Raw genomic sequence first — 15,834 nt, forward strand, 5'->3', positions numbered from 1 at the left:
CTATCCCAGCCCACCCTCATGTCAGAGACTGATGGTGCTGCCGGTCTCGTGAAAGCCCCGCCCCCCGTTATCCCAAGCTCGCGATGATTGGCTGAGAGAAGACGGCCGGGAGACGGAATCTTGCAGAATTCGAAGGGGCGGAACTGTGTACTACGGGAAGACCTGAGGCCCAAGCGCGGCTGGGCTCGGGGAGCGCGGGTGCCTTGGAGGACCGCCAGAGGGAGCCGGAACTACCGCCCAGGGCACTGTTCCAGTCCCAGCCCTGCTACTGAGGTGCGGTAGAAACCTAGGTTGTTAACTTCTCTGGCCTTCAGCTCCAAAAACGAGCACGGTATGGCCATGCTGGAACGAAAATTACAACTAAGCGCCAAACAAGATGCTCGGCACACGTTCAAACATACGAGATAATGTATGTAAAGAAATCAGTCCAGTGCCGGGTGCACTGTTACCTTTTGTTGTTAATCGTTACATAATGATAACGGATAAATTTATATAGCATGTTTATATGGTATATGTAGTAAATATATATGTATTATTTATCATCTCAAATGCTCCCCTCATACCTGCAAGGTCTTTTTTTTTTTAAAGATTTTATTTATTTATTTGAGAGAGAGCGTGAGCACGAGAGGGGGGAGCGGGAGAGGGAGAAGCAGACTCCCCGCTGAGCGGGGAGCCCGATGCGGGACTCGATCCCAGGACTCCAGGATCATGACCTGAGCTGAAGGCAGTCACCCAACCAACTGAGCCACCCAGGCGCCCTGCAAGGTCCTTTTTAAAGAATTTCCCATTTAAAAAATAAAACTGAGGCTTGGAATTCATGACTTGCCCTAGGTCCTTGGTACTTAAGTGTTAAAGCTTGAACTTCAGGACTTTAGAGATCTTGTAATAGAGCAGCCTGGCGCCAGCCCTGTCTCCTCAGCATCCTCAATGGATGTGTGGAATCCACTTTCCGAGACTAGGAGATGACTTGACAGAATTGCAGACATTGAAAACGGTATTTACATCTGTTTGTGAAAACTCGTCAAACTGAGTACAATTATGGCTTGTACATGGTTTTTTGTTGTTTCAAAAGTTTGCTTTAAAGTATGAGCAATGTTGCTGACTTCTTGATATTAAGGAATTGTCAATCTCTTTAGGTGTCATAATGGCATATTTAAAAGTCCCTATCCTTCAGAGAAAGGTTGAAATATTAATTCACATAATGACAAGTATGTTTCACCATAATTCAAATGGGAAAAGGGCAGGAGGGTGTGGAAGGGTTATAGATGAAGAGCTTGGTCTTGAGTTGGTAATTGATTAAGTAGATGAGGGTTCATTTTACTATTTTTGTATGGTTGGGATTCTCCATAAACTATTTTAATAAAACAACCCCTCCCCTAAAAATGACTTATGCAGAACTTGCTGCCACATGGGACAAGGCTAATGATGCGTTGAGAAACTCCAAATATGAAGCACATAAAACTGATTAACGTGCACACCAGCCTTGGGGCTCACTGAAGTGTCATGCTCAGATGCCTGCCTGTTCTCCAAATTAAAGCTGAGCCCCCAGACACCTCTCGTGGATCCTACAGCTTCCTTCATGGCACATACCACAGCCATTTTACCTTCATTTGGGTGATTTTGTTAACATCCTATGCTCTGCCTCTGAGACAGAATGGCCTGAGAAGGGAAGGGGTATGCTCAAAATTTTAGGAAAAGATCCCTCTGAGCTAAGAACAGTATGCAACCCTTTCGAGGGCCTACACAGCTATCACTGCATGTGTGGGTGGGGAGGAACTTCCCATGTTACTTTATAAGGTCTTGTGCCATTTGAACTTTTTTTTTTAATCCAGCTTCCATCACTTTTATATTTTTAAAGTAATTTATAAAAAGCTGAAAGGGGAAGTGCCTATGGGCCAGCTCTCATCCCAAGAGATGCCCTCCCTGCCTTCAAAGTCTTGGACATGCCCACTCACAGCGTGGGACGGACAGAAGTGGTTGAGTCCTTCTTCCACCAGGTGAGATGTGTGCCCTAACCTCACTGGACCAGAAAAGCCAAGAGTGCAGGCCAAGACCACTCTCATGGGCATGTTATCACAGCTTGTTAGCCTGTCCCTCCCAGGCAGGGGCACGGTGGGAGGCCTGGGGCAATAGCATTGGGGGTAGAGGAGGCCTCTACACTCCATGAGGTTATTCCCACTTTCCAGCCCTTGGCCATTGAAGTGAAAATGATGAGCTGAAAAACCACATGCAATAAACAAGAAGGAGCAGCCAACAAAATCTCTTAAAATCTCAGAAATGTTCAATAAACATTTGCAGAGCGAGAAAATAAATAACATCGCGAAGGAGCCAGCAGCTCCGTTTTCCCCTCGTGTGATTCGGGTTCAGGGTGCCTGTGTCTCCAGACAAGTCACATGTCTTGAAGGCAGGCTGGCCCCAGTTCTCTGAAGGCTGCCAGCAACTGTGCGCCCTCCCCCCACCCGGCAGGTCCCCCACACCCTCACTGGACAGCTCCTGCCCTTGGAGAGCCCTTCCAGCTTCATCACTTCATCCTGGCTCCCTTCCTAGACCAGCTGCCCAGAGTCTTGGTTCCTCTCCACTGCTCACGGGAGCTGCTTCGCCAGCCAGCCAGCTAGCCAGCCAGCCAGAGCCCCCCACAAACCATGCCATTGAGGGCCAACAGCTGGGGACTTGGGCTCATCCCCAGCTGGGTCTGGTCAGCTTGGCAGCCAACAGGAAAACCCAGGGCCTCCAGGGGCTCTGGGAGGAGGCGGCTCGATCCCAGCCCCGGCTGCCAGGCGATGCCAGCCTGTCCACTCGACAGAGAAACACACGCTGGCCGCCTGCCCTGGGGTGTTTCCAGAAGAGAAATTTAATCTAATTTACATACTTCTAGGTACATCGATAACCAAAATGTGGCCACTGAAAAAAGTTAAAAGGTCAATCAGCTCCCGGTCTCTAGCTGGCCCAGGATTGCAAAATAAAAAGATCCACGTTCCTTATTCTCTACACAAAACGCGTTTTTAAAAAAGTGAAAGGTCTAGGGAGCTATACATAGAAAGCAACAGTGAAAAGAGGGAGGGGAGTGGGGGTGGGGGAGGAGAGTCCCATCCCCACCCCCTCCTGGGCCCCGGAGTCCCCCAAGGCTGTGGGGGGGCCTTGACATGGCAGGAGGCAGCTGTCAGCTCTGAGCTCTTCCAGGCTGGGAAGGCCCCTCTGGTTGGGGGGGGGCGGCCAATAAGGATTTCCGTGGCATCATGGGCTCAGTGGGGGGCTCCCAGGCCCCAGCAGGCCCTCAGAGGGAGCGTGCCTTCCCCTGAGCAAGCACCGTGGCATGATGTGGTCGTTTGACTCAGGAACTGGGGGGCTGGGGCAGATCCCGGGTCTCACGAGGTGCGTGTGTGCATGTGTGTATGTGCGTGCCGGTGTGTGTGCGTGTCTGTGTGTGTACATGTGTGCGAGGATATTCACAGGGGCAAGAGGGAACCAAGACAGGGGTCTTTGGGGTCTTTGCAAATGGCCACGGATGGCAAACAGCCCCGCCTGGCTGCTCGATGCGGGGGGAGCGCTGGCCTTCCTCCCCTTGACCAGATCAGCTGCCACCACAAGAGACCTGGCCTCTCCCCCTGCTGGACCAGGTGGGCACGCGCTGAAGGAAGATGCGCTGTGTGTGGCCCCAGAGCCCTCGGGCTGGGGGAAGGGCCGCTAGCTGGCTCCTGGCGCCCCGGCTGTAGTGTGCCCGGCCCCCAAGGGGTACCGGTTTGAGGTTTTGGCTTGCTCCTTTGGAAACGGAAAAGAAAGAGGGAGGAGAGGGTGGAAGAGACGGAGGAGAAAGAGACGGAGGTGGCACGAGAGGGAATTTGGAATGCTTCTGTGTTAGGGCGTGTCTGCCGCCGCTGTCTGTGCCTGCAGGGCCCGGGGCTCCTCAGGCGGGGGGTCCGCTTTGGAGAAATTCATCTCCAGGATGTGCCGCTGTAAGTGCCGCACCCACTCCTCCTGGATAGAGAGGGGCCCCTGGAATTCCACCTCACAGAACCTGTGTGGAGGAACGGAAAAAGAGAGAAGAGTGGCCACTGCATGAGGAGAGGCAGATGTGTAGGCCTGCCCCTGTCCCTGAGCATCGGGCACTCCTGCCACTACTCAGCGTGGAGAGAGCCAGCCAAGAAGTTCAGGGACGGGGACCCAGACACCACATGTTTCCTCACAGACAGTTACCTGTACCCATCCCAGGATCAAGGTAGGGTCCCCTAATGACCCCCATCTCTACGCTCAGGGCAGTCTGCTGGCTCTGATGCTGGGGAAGTGCCATCGGGCTTCCCAAGTCCCTCTGCCATCTGACTGAAGCATGTGATCTGAAAGGGGAGAGAGCCCAGAGAGGCAGGCCCTACCCCGCCAGGCTCCAGGACAGAAGGACAGCAGCTGGGGAAAAGGGGTCGGGAACTAACTCACACCCACCCTGCTCATGCACCCAACTCACCAACTCCCTGCGCTTGAGGGAGGCCTCAGTGAACAGGGGCCCAGGACCTGAGCTCGTGGCTCCAAAGACTTGAGTTCAAATCTTGCTTCTGACTTGGCCTATGTGGCCTGAGGCAGGCCACCTTAAGTCTCAGACCCAGTTTCCTGGCCTGGGATGTACGCCTGGACTTTGGTAAAAATGAACTAAGACCTATATTTTCCTTAATTAGGCAAACACTCGTTGAGTGCTTACCGTATGTTAGACATAGTTCGAGTGCTTTATAAATATTCAATTTTTTTAATCCTCACAGCAAATCTGTTATCAACCCCATTTTATAGGTGGGAATATTGAGGCATGGGGCAGGAAGCCCTTGCTCAAGGTCAACCCTCAGGGTCCCAGCTTAATGCTCTGAGGTGCTGCTGTCTGTTGAGAAGCCCTTAGCCTGGGTCCAGCCACACTTTAAGGCAGTCCTTGAGGCTATATCTCCTGACCCCCACCAACCCGTCTTGTTCAGAGGCTCTGGGTGACCAAGCCCCAGGTGGGTGGACTTTCTCCCCACCGCCCCAGGGGGCTGCATACCTGCACTTGAGGGTGTAGATGTTGCCAACAAATTTGACCAGTGATGTCTGGGGGGGCCGGGGTACCAGGGAGGGGACTGGCCGGACCCGGGGCGGGGGCTGCCGCACCTCCTCCAGCTTCTGCTGTAGATCATTGGCCTCTTCGCCTCCCCGGACCGCAGAGGCGTCTGGAGGGCGGGCTTGTCGGCGCTCAAATTCTGAGGTGGGGAAAGGTGAAGGGAGGGACAGGAGATAAGCCAGGGGGCAAGACTCCTGGGAAAGTTCCTGCCTTTAGCAAGCAAAGGGTGGAGGCTCTGGGGAACTGTAAGACAGGACAGCTGGTGACTGGACGCTGCCTGGGCCTCAGGACAGGTGGGATGGTGCCCAGAGGGGAGAATGGGTGAGCCACTGGGGAAGTGACTAAGGGCAGATGCACAGTGGAGAACCCCGGTGGCAGGTGTCCCCCACCCTCAAAACCCCCTTCCACCAGCACTCACTGTTGATGTTCTGCCGCTGGTGCTCCTCGGCCTTCACAGTGCCTGGCGGGCTGGCTGCCAGAGGCCGCTCACCACTGTCAGCTGCCCGGCCAGCCTCAGGCCCTGGCTCACCCCCAGCACTGCGGCCCACCACAGCCAGGCCCCCAGGTGCCAGCCCTAGGGGCGGCCGCTTGTCGCTGTCACGGCCGTGGCCGGCACTGCGGAACTTCTTGGTGAAGGGGCGGCCGCCCTGGATGTAGCTGCGGTAGGCCCCCACCTTCTGGGGCCGGTGCTTGATCCACTCGCTCAGTGTCTCAATGGGTGAGCCGTTCACACACCACTCGGTCACGCCAAATTGCCGCAGGTGCGCCCGCGCGTGGCTGGCCAGGGCCTTGCGGTTTTCGAAGTAAAGGCCACACAGCTCACAGCAGGCCTCAGTGGCTGCAGGCAGAGGGGGTGCTGCTGAGTCCCAGCCCAAAGGGAACAAGAGTACCCAGAAGGCCCTGCCCAGGTCAGGAGTCAGTCCCGCCTCCCACTGGGGCCTTGCCATGGGCCCCTGCTGGGTGTCAGTGTGTGCGTGGCACTGCCAGGCCCTGCAGGCCCCAGCAGATGCCCTCCCAGGACCCTGCCACCCACTGCTTACAGGAGTGGGAGGTCTTCTCGTGAAGGGTCTTTGCCTTGAAGGGCAGTTCGGTCTGGATGTAGGTCTTGGCCTTGACCTCTGCTGGGAGGAGGCGGTCCTCCTGCAGGGGCCGCTTGGCTGCCACTGAGCCCAGGTAGCCAGTGGCTGCGGGCTTGGCACCGGTGATGGGTGCCAGGCTGAGCTCTCGAGGAACCTGGGCCGGCCCAGCTCCTGGTTTGCCTGGGCGGCCCGCCATTGGCGCCAGTGGCAGGGGGGCCTGCACAGGCCCAGGAGCAGCCGTGGGAGCCCCATCCTCAGCCAAGGCAGGGGCCAGGTCTCCGGCTGGCGGCTCTTTCTTGATGAGGCACGGTTTGGACTTCTTCTTGAGGATCTCCCGCAGCGTGTCGATGGGCGAGCCGTTGACAGACCACTCGGTCACGCCCATCTGCCGCAGGTGGGAGCGCGCATGGCTCGACAGGCCCTTGCGGTTCTCGAAGAACTCACCGCAGAACTCACAGCGGATGTCACGCACAGGCTCTGCCCGGGACGCTGCAGGGGGTCCAGGGTGGAGGGAGGGGGAGGAGAAGGAGGCGGCTGCTGCGGCGGTAAGCCTCCAAGCTCAAGGCTAATGTTAAGTGCCTGGCTGTCCCCGTCCATGCAGCCCCAGACCCAAATGACCCGCTCCCTCATCCGCTTCCAGGGGCCCTTGTGTACATTCAGCCCTGCTTGTTCCGTCACCTCAAATTCTAGCTGGCTTCAAGATGATTCCCTGTGACATCGAGAAGCAGTGAGGAGCAAGCACTTCCTCGATCCTGGGCTCAGACACCAGCTTGGCTGTGACCCCCCTATGTTACACTGGGCAAACCACTTCCCCTCTGAGCCTCAGTTTCCTCCTCTACAAAATGCAGATGAAAACCTCCACCTGGAGGGAGCAGCTCCAAGCATGTGGCACACAGCTGGTATGAAATACACCTGAGCACTGAGGCAGAGGCCTGGGCCATCCTCACCTGCTCAGCATACAACTCAGCCAACTGAGCAGAAAGAACAGTGACAGGGACAGTACGACTACTGACTCCCGCATACACATGGCTTCGTTTAAGCAGGCACCGTCCTAAGTGCTTTACACCACTCTGGAACTATACAGAGCTCGGACCATGCTTATCTTCTACCTCCAGAAAGAGGAAACTCGCCCAAGGTCACATATTGCTGGAGTGGAAGAGCTGAGCACTTAACCTAAACCCGGCTTCAAATGTTAAACAACTTAGCGACCAGGAATGTCAGAAAGGTGCAGCCTCCCACTTCCAGTCCCTATACTCCCGCCCATGGCAGGCATCACTAATTGACCCCTGCAATCTTTCTCCCTAGGAACCTGGTTGGTAGACACTACCAATTGACTGATGGTGGCCCAAGAGGTAAAATCTTCTGGGCATCACTGAATGGCACAATTCTGCCTCCCCAGTGTGGATGGAGAATAAAGCAGCAGCTCAGCTGAGGGTCTGCATAGCAAGAATGCATAGCTAATCCCTTGTTCTCTGGACCTGTGTATCCTCCCTTCTATTTCTACCCTGGGTGCTCTGGGTACCCATGAAGTGTGTGTGTGGGCGGAGGGAGAACCCTCTACCTGCTCTCACTGCCCTGCCCCCGGGGTCACACTTACACAGGTTCAGGGGGGCCATGTCTTCCCGTGGCGCCGCCCAGGGACCCTCGGATGGGTGTGGCTCCCCATGAAGGGCCCCTGGCAGCATCTCCCGTTTGATCTCCACCCGCATTTGTTCAGGCTTCAGCTTCTTGGGCAGGGAGGGTGCGGCCAGGCCTGGGAACATCTTCCGGGCCGTGGGAGGAGGAGAGGCAGTTGGTGAGTGGCCCAGGGGGCTGCCTGGTGGCGGTGGCAACTTCTTGGCCAGGGGTGAGAGGTGAAGGTCTGCGGGGCTACGGGCTTCCAGCGAGCTGCCAGGACCTCCGCTGCCCACCACCTTGGCCAGGGCTTTTGGGCTCGGCCCTGGTGGGTTAGCGGGGCCGCCAGGCCGGGACTGGGTCCGTCTCTTGAGGATCTCCCGTAGTGTGTCAATGGGTGAGCCGTTGACATACCACTCGGTCACGCCCATCTGCCGCAGGTGCGAGCGTGCGTGACTTGATAGGCCCTTGCGGTTCTCGAAGAACTCACCACAGAACTCACAGCGGATATCTCGAGCTGGCTCTGGGCCCGAGGCTGCAGCAGGAGAAAGGAGTAATTAGCATCGTGGGTATCATTAGCATTCTTGTCTGTGGGTCTCCTGATCGGCTGGGCATGGGCAGCAGCATGCCCACAGGCTGGGGTAGTGGTGGAGGGCAGGTGCAAGCGAGGGAACTGAGGAGTGGGGCAAGGGCCAGACACTCAGCAGGATTGAGGGGAGGCTCCAGGGAGCGCATGGGCCCTTGGTCCTGGCAGAGGATGGAACCAAGACTCCACAGCTCTGCGGGTCCCAGGTCCCGACAAGGATGGGGGCAAGAGGGCAGGAAGTAGTAGCCTAAGTGCCAAATACCATCCAGACCAGGGGCAACCATGGACACTTTCCACACCAAAAGGCAGCACCCCACCCTTGGCCTTTATTCTCAGGGAAGGTCACAGTCATGGAGGTCAAAGGCCAAGAGAGAGGGCCTAGTAGCCAACTGCCAACAAGATCTCTGGGCAGAACCAGCCCACTGCCAAGGGCCCCGTCTACTCCCTGCCCCAGCAGGAAAGGAGTAGGGAGGGGGCTGCGACCCCCCCGGGAGGGGCTCCAGGGCCCGCAGGGAGGAGGGAGCGGCTGAAGCGAGAACCTACAGAGGTTGAGAGGAGACGGCTCCACATCAGAGGCCCAGAAAATGCCGGCGGCTGCGGCGGCCGAGAGGTCCTGCTTCCCCCAGGGGCTGGCCGTACCCGCGGCCTTCAGCTTGGCCTTCTTGGCCGGCGGTGGGGGGGGGAGCAAGGAGAGGGCCGCAGAGGTGGGAGGAGGCCGCCCCAGCTGGGCCAGGGTGCCGCGCCCGGGTGGGAGGCGGATCTGGACGCCGTCCCTCCTGATGAGCCCGTGGAGCACGTCTATGGGGGATCCCTTGGCGTCCGGGTCGCTGACGCCCAGGTGGCGCAGGTGGGCGCGGGCGTGGCTGGACAGGCCCTTGCGGGTCTCAAACCAGGCACCGCACAGCTGGCAGTCCAGCTCTCTGCCCCCGTCACTATCTAAAGCTGCGGAGACAAAACACAGGGGGGGGGTTCACGGCCGCCACCTTGGCCGGCCCTGGGGGACTGAGGCAAGAAGACCTGATATGATTCAAGGCTGCCCAGGCCGTTTGGGGATCAAGACTCATGCCGCAGATTTATTTTAAGAGATTTTGGGAAACAAAAGTCCTGTTCCCTGCCTAGCCCTTTCGCATCAAGGTGAGTGTGGAGAACTTAAGGATGTGGGGTGGAGAGGTGGTGGCCAAATTCCAGTGGCACAATCTGATGCTCCCAGGCACTCTTCCCTGGGACCCCAGCTGTGGGAGCTGTGTGGGTGCAAAGCAGGGGCCTCACCCAGCTGCCAAGCATCATACAGCCAAGGGCAGACCTGCTCAAGGCCTTGCTCCTGAAAGCAGAGCAGACAGTGGAAGCAGCTTCATGGGAACATGAGGTGCCAACTGGGGTGCCCCGTTGGGCAGGGGACCAGACCCTGGGCTCACCCCAGGCTAACACCCACAAATGTGTGGGAAGGCCTGACTTCCTAAGGGACGCCATGCTAAACCTGCTCACTGCACCGGGGAGGGAGGGGAGTGGTTCTTCCCAAACCCTTCTTTGTCATGCCCACAGGCAGCCCAGGAGGTATGGCTCCACCCATAGGCACATGAGAGGTGCCTCTGCACAGACGGCCAGGAAGATGTGAAGACAGGGCCAACTACAGGACCTCCTGCCAGGTGGGCCATCTGCCTGCCTATAGGACCCAAGATGCCCCTCTGGAGAAGCCAGGCCCACAGGAGTTCTGATTACCTTCACTGCCCCAACCCTTAGGCTCAGAGAAGGCCAAGAGTGCCCCTAAGTGGTGAGGATGACCCTGGCAGGCTCAGCAGCCACAGCCAGGCCTCCAGGGGGAAGAACAGCAAAGTACAGTAGGAGGCAGATGATAATATGCTGCATGGCCAGCCCAACAGGAGACACAGTGCTCTGACCAACATTCTGACCCAGCGGACCCAGGACATAGGAGCTGTAGTCCCCATTGTCCCCACCCTGGGCTCTGCAGCCCTCCCTGTGCCAGGACCTCCCTCAGCTCCCGGGACCCGCACTCACTGAGGTTCAGGGGCCCTTCGTCCTCAGACTGGGGCCACTGTGCCTTTGGGGAGGCTGGCCGGGGGCTCAGGGACAGCTGGGGGCTCTTGTCCTCAGGATTCTTGGGGGTAGGGGAGCCCGCCAGGGCCAGTGGTGCCTTCTTGAGGAGTGGGGAGCTGGGTGGGTGGGCCAAGCCCTTGGTCGAGAAGCCAGGAGGTGACTTGATGGCCTTGTTGACAGCAGGGGCATCCAAGGGCTTGGCCAAGGCAAGCAGGCCAGGCCGGGGGGCCCCAGCGACCACCTCCTTCGGTGAGTTGGACTTCTTAGACAGGCCCGGGGGCAGCCCGAGGGGTGTGTCGGGCAAGCCCTTCTGCTTCACGAGCTCGTAGAGGAGGTCAATGGGGGCACCGCTGCTCTCCGACTCGGCCACCCCCAGCTGCCGCAGGTGGGAGCGTGCGTGGCTGGACAGGCCCTTGCGTGTCTCAAAGCAGGCACCGCAGACCTCGCAGGTGGTCAGGCTCTGGGCTGGAGGGCGAGATGGAGGCCAAGAGAGCTGGCTATGAGGCTCTTTGAGCCCTGCCCTCCCCACTTCTCCTCCTCCCAGGACCCCACTCACCCAGGCTCCCTGCAAGCCTCCCTGATCCTTAAAATGACCCTAATAAGGCAGAAATCAGCCTGTCCAGTTTGCAAATAAGGAAACTGAGTCTCAGAGAGGGAAGAGTTGTGCCCAAGGGCACACAGCAGGAGGCAGAGCCCTTCTGTGGTCCAGTCAGTAGAACGCCTTTCGGATATCCAACATACCAGGGTGTACTGGCAAGAGGTGTTCACAAAAACACTGACCTGCCAGTCACACGCTTCCCAGAACTGTCCTAGCCAGCCTCTGCAGCTCAACTCAAGCCCCAAACACTGGGTTGGATGGCCCAGCCACAGTCCCTGTGGTGCCCTACACCCTATTCTGCAGAGCCCTTATCACCGCCTGTCTCCTTCTCTGCCACCCTGCTCCCCAATTTCAGTGACTCCAAGGACAAGTGCCAGGTCTGTTCCGCTCTCTCACATCCCTGGAGTCCAGCTCAGTGCCTGTCAACTACTCAATAATGATCTCAATATCAACATACAGACAAGACAGTATCACACAGAAGATCACACAGCTAATGAGGGCCAAAGTCAGCAAATGAACTGAGTCTAAGTGTGAGCTCTTGAAAACCATGCTGTTTCCCTGGATGCCCCTCCCCCACCCAGTGAGGGTACAGCTCAAGACCATGCTCGCCCAGGGCAACAGAAGCTGGACAGAAGACAACCAGATGTCTCCTTAGTGCCTTGGGGTGAAGAGAAAGCTGTTGACCTCACACTAACCCCAGGCCCAAGAGTTCCCTGTGAGTGTGACCAGCCTGGCCAGCACCCCCACCTTGCCACCTGGGTCACTCACCCTTGAGATCTGGCAGCTCCTGCTTGCTGCCATGAGGAACCTCTGCAGCCACTTTGCTACTCAGCCGATTGGCCACCTGCTCCAAGGGCCCAGGGACAGGCAGGCTCTTCTTGGGGAGCGGGGGGGAGCCCAAGTCCATGGCCACCATTGTGTTTTCCTCAGAACCCAGGCCTGTGAGGTTAGGAAAACAAGCTCAGCCCAGGCTGGGCATGAGCTGTCTACCCCCACAAAGACTGAGAGTGGGGGCATGGAGCCTTCTTCCTCATCTTTGGCATCTGCTCTCACTCTGGGAGGCAACTCACCCTATGAGAGCAGAGGCTCCATCCAAACCCCAAGCACCAGGATGTCAAGGCTGCACACTGACAGGGGGGACTAGGAGCAGCTTCCACCCACCCAGAACACACACTGGTTGGGACAGTGACTCCTATTCTAGGTCTGACAAAATATCTCTGGGCAGAACTTGTGCAGCGGAGCATGTCAGTCTTGGAAGCAGGTAGGTGGCAGTCAGAAGGGGAATCCAGTAAGAGAAGGCCAGAGTCAGAGGCCAGAGAAGCAATGCAGAGACGAGGAGCCAAGGACAGGAAGGAGGCTCCACAGGACTTGTGGGGAACCTCCACCAGACAAGACAGCTGGGGCTGCAGAGAGAACTCGGGGTTCCGCAGTAGCCTGCTTATCACAAGCTGAGTCCTAAGTGGGGTAAGGTGAGAACTGGGAGCCTGGATCAGCCGGGATCCTGAATGGGGACAGGAAGAGTGGGAATCACAGAACTTTGCAGAAGTTTCTGAGGCATCCGTCAGGTCAGGAAGCTTCCCTGAATGAGGTGTGTATGAGAACAGGGAGTCGAAGGTATGCTTTCATGGTCTAATTTTTCAGAGAAGGGGGCCTGAGTGGCCTGCTGATCCCCAGGTTTAGCGTTCAGGGTACGGAAACAGCTCTGAGGCTGAAGAAACTGTGTGTTAGTTGAGGTTTTGGAGTCGTTCAGTGCTACGAGCAGGAAGCCATGCAGGTCCTATGCTCAGTTTGAGTCCTACGGAGGCAAGGAGAAGGCAGGTAGGGGGGGCCACCGGGGCCCGGGACACCGAGGACTTTGTCAAAGTCGCCGGGTGGAGTGGGCGCGTCTGTCAGATGGTGTAGGGACCGTGTCTGAAGTGACCTGGAGTGGGTTTCCGCGCCGGAGGGACCGAGACTGTGGCGAGGGACGCTCCCGGGGCTCCAAGGGGAACAGGGAACATCTGTCAGACGGGGTGAGGGTCCCACGGAGCAGCGGCGGAGAGTGTTTCTGAAGCCCGGGACCCTACGAACTGCGACAGGAGGCCCGGGGCCCGCGCGACTGGAGGGCCTGGGGGGGAGGGGGAGTCCCGGAGACTGGACGGCGGGCGTCGGGGACGGCGGCAGGGGGCGGGCGGAATGCCGACTTTGCCCTCCCCGCACCCTCCCCGGCGCGGGCTCTTACCCGGCGCGGGCGCCGGCCCGGGCCCCGGCTCCGGCTCGGCCTTGGGCCCGTCCCGCGGCGGCGGCGGTGGCGGCGGGGGCGGTGGCGGCGGCGGCGGCGCGGGGAGGGCCGCGGGGCCCGGGCTCGGGGGGCTGGGCGGGGGCGCCCCAGCGGGCGCGCGCTCCCGGGCGCCCCCCGCGCGCGGCCCCGCCGCCGCCTTGCTCTCCGCTTTTGTCACTCGGCACTGGGCGGTGGAGGCGGCCATCTTGGCTCCGGCGCACGCGGGGCGGCCGCCCCAGGCGGGAGCAGCCGAGCGCCGAGCGCCGCCGCCGAGCCCGCTCCGTTCCGCCCCGCCCCTCGGGGCGCGCCCAGGGCGGCCGGCCGAGCGCCGAGCGCCGCGACCGAGCGAAACACTTGTCCGGCCCTGCGGGCCGGGGGTTGGGGGATGGGGCTGGAGCCTCAGGGAGCCGCCCGCACCCGGGTTCGCGGAAGCACGTACGCCGCGCTGAGTACGGCGGCCAACTGCACTCCCACCCCTGGCCTGGACAGGACGGGACGCTCTTCCCCCCACCCCGAACACCCCTAAGGCTAAAATGGGAATCCTCCGACCACACGCATTTGTCTTAACAGCATCCAGGTTCCTGGAGCCCCGACGGGAGGAGCTAGGACCTGCCCCGGAATCCTGTTCCATTCCCTATCCTGGAATTCTTCCTTCCGTGTTGGAGATCTTGGAAGACACCAGATCCCAGCTATGAGGATCCCACACCATCCTGGTAGCCAAATGTCCCCCCGCCCCCGCCGGCGCTGTCCCGCAATCCTACGGAACTCCCCACACGACCGCCAGCACCCCATTTCAGGCACAACCTGTTTCTCCCCAACACCAAACCGATTGCCCCCAGCTGTTCCTTGACAGCTGAGTGGGGCCAGAATCTGACCGTTGCCCCGCCCCCAACCGGGCACCCGCCCCCTACGGCCCACTTAGTGATGTGGGAGATGCTTCTAAAAACAACGGTGCGGGCGGGTGCCCAGACCTAGCCTTAATCTTGGACATCTTTCCTTAAGGCAAGGCTTCCAGGATCTTCTGAACCACTCCTTAACGGCCCCCCCGCCCACCAGGTGATAACCGAAAGCCTGATCAGAGCCCCCCATCCCCCACCCTATGGACAAGGCCAGGGCAGTACCAGACTGAATCCTGACACCCCAATGGCTTGGCCATCTCTGTCAACACTGACTAAGGGCTGCCACATAGGTCTTCTGGTGGAAAGAGGTTGACCAGAGCTGAACCTGACTGCTGGACACAGGCTGCCATCCCTGGGGGGCCTGACCCAGTGCCAAGTAACGAGTTTGAGCCTGACCTTCAGGCCTCTACCAGAGTGACAAAAGACGAGGGCAAGGCTGTAGCTTACCAACTACCTCCTGTGCCCCCAGCCATCCTCAGAGCCAGCTCCACTTCTCAGCCAGCCCTGAGACACCACAAACCTAGCCAGGTATGTGAGCTGAATGCCCTGGCGACAGCCTTCAGCAGAGGCAAGAAGCCTGAGGTCATGTCCCTACTCTGCCTCTTTCCAAACTGTGACTTCAACCAGCCACTATGTCCTTTCTGTGTCTCGGTCTCCTTGTCCAAGGAGGAGAGGGGGCTTTGATAGCACCACTCTCCACTTTGCAGACCCTCAGGTGCCTTTCACTGGTAAGGGGGCTTGCAGATGGGTCCAGCGGAGTTCAGAGTACAGATCTAGGTAGGACCCTGGAAGCTACAGGAAGGAGAAACAGAAGGAAACCTTAGCCCCAAGCAGCCCCTGGACAGTTCCCCCTGTTCAGGAACTTCTCCATTCCCCAGAGCCCACCTACTCCTCACTGCCAAGTTCTCTGCTTTGAGATTCAGTTAAGGCTCCTACAAAGTCAGGCTTTTCAAGACTGGGTACTTCACCTTTCCACTCCCTCAGTGGTGCCCAGCCCTAGGCTCCTTCACCAAAATGTTACTTCTGAATTTCCCAAGCTGTCCTCCATGGAGAGACCACCGAACATGGTGTTCAGAAGTCTAGCTCTGCTGCTTTGTGGCTGTGTGGCAAAGCAGATGACCTACAGTTTCCTTATCCACAAAACAAGAACACAACAATCCTTAGCCCCACGGAATGGTTTTGAGGCATAAATGGGATGAAACTTTAGTATACAACGAGCACTCAGTTATGGGAAGGGTTATCAATGCTGCTGGACAAAGTAGGCACCAAGGAAAATCCGGAATGTAGACCCCAGCTCTGCAATGTCTGACAGAATTACAACTAACCTTGCACTAGCCACATTTCAAGTGCTCCATAGCCATATGTGGCCATTAGTGACCTACAGAAGACATATCTAAAGAACCTTTCCATCTCAGAAAGTTCTATCAGACAGCGCTGCTCTAGACAGAAGATGTTTCTAAGAGCAAGGACACTGGAGCCTGACCTGTTTGGGGTTTCAAATCCCAGCTCCACCCCTTCTGGCTGTGTGTCCTTGGGCAAGTTAATTAATTTCATTGTACCTCAGTTTCCTCATCTGTAAAATGGGGATAATAATAACACCTGCCTTATAGCGTCATTGTGAGGATGTAAATAAGTTTGTGTTTGTAAAGTGCTTAGAACATATTTGGCTCCT

The 15,834-nt window shown here is 58.0% G+C and overlaps 1 protein-coding gene across 12 annotated transcripts in view; it reads right to left on the minus strand.

Annotated features, from left to right (window-relative positions):
* Positions 1–573: 573 nt before the first annotated feature.
* WIZ (WIZ zinc finger) overlaps positions 574–15,834 on the minus strand; it is a 27,806-nt gene continuing 12,545 nt past the window's right edge. For 3 of the 12 annotated variants that reach the window (XM_081814461.1, XM_081814505.1, XM_081814494.1), the window contains 8 exons: positions 11,772–11,942; positions 10,367–10,870; positions 8,894–9,292; positions 7,748–8,299; positions 6,112–6,639; positions 5,490–5,909; positions 5,015–5,210; positions 574–4,015 (listed from right to left, as the gene is read on the minus strand). In XM_081814461.1, coding sequence (XP_081670587.1) covers positions 3,856–4,015; positions 5,015–5,210; positions 5,490–5,909; positions 6,112–6,639; positions 7,748–8,299; positions 8,894–9,292; positions 10,367–10,870; positions 11,772–11,942 — 2,930 coding nt within the window. In that variant the 3' untranslated portion in view covers positions 574–3,855. Of the gene's footprint in view, positions 4,016–5,014; positions 5,211–5,489; positions 5,910–6,111; positions 6,640–7,747; positions 8,300–8,893; positions 9,293–10,366; positions 10,871–11,771; positions 11,943–12,924; positions 13,115–13,224; positions 13,485–15,834 lie in introns of those variants that run through there. The other 9 variants (XM_081814485.1, XM_081814532.1, XM_081814528.1 and 6 more) reach the window with 6 other exon arrangements.

Source organism: Leptonychotes weddellii, chromosome 1 (genome assembly GCF_054177405.1).
Source record: "Leptonychotes weddellii isolate Sample4059 chromosome 1, ASM5417740v2, whole genome shotgun sequence".
NCBI classification, from domain to species: Eukaryota; Metazoa; Chordata; class Mammalia; order Carnivora; family Phocidae; genus Leptonychotes; species Leptonychotes weddellii.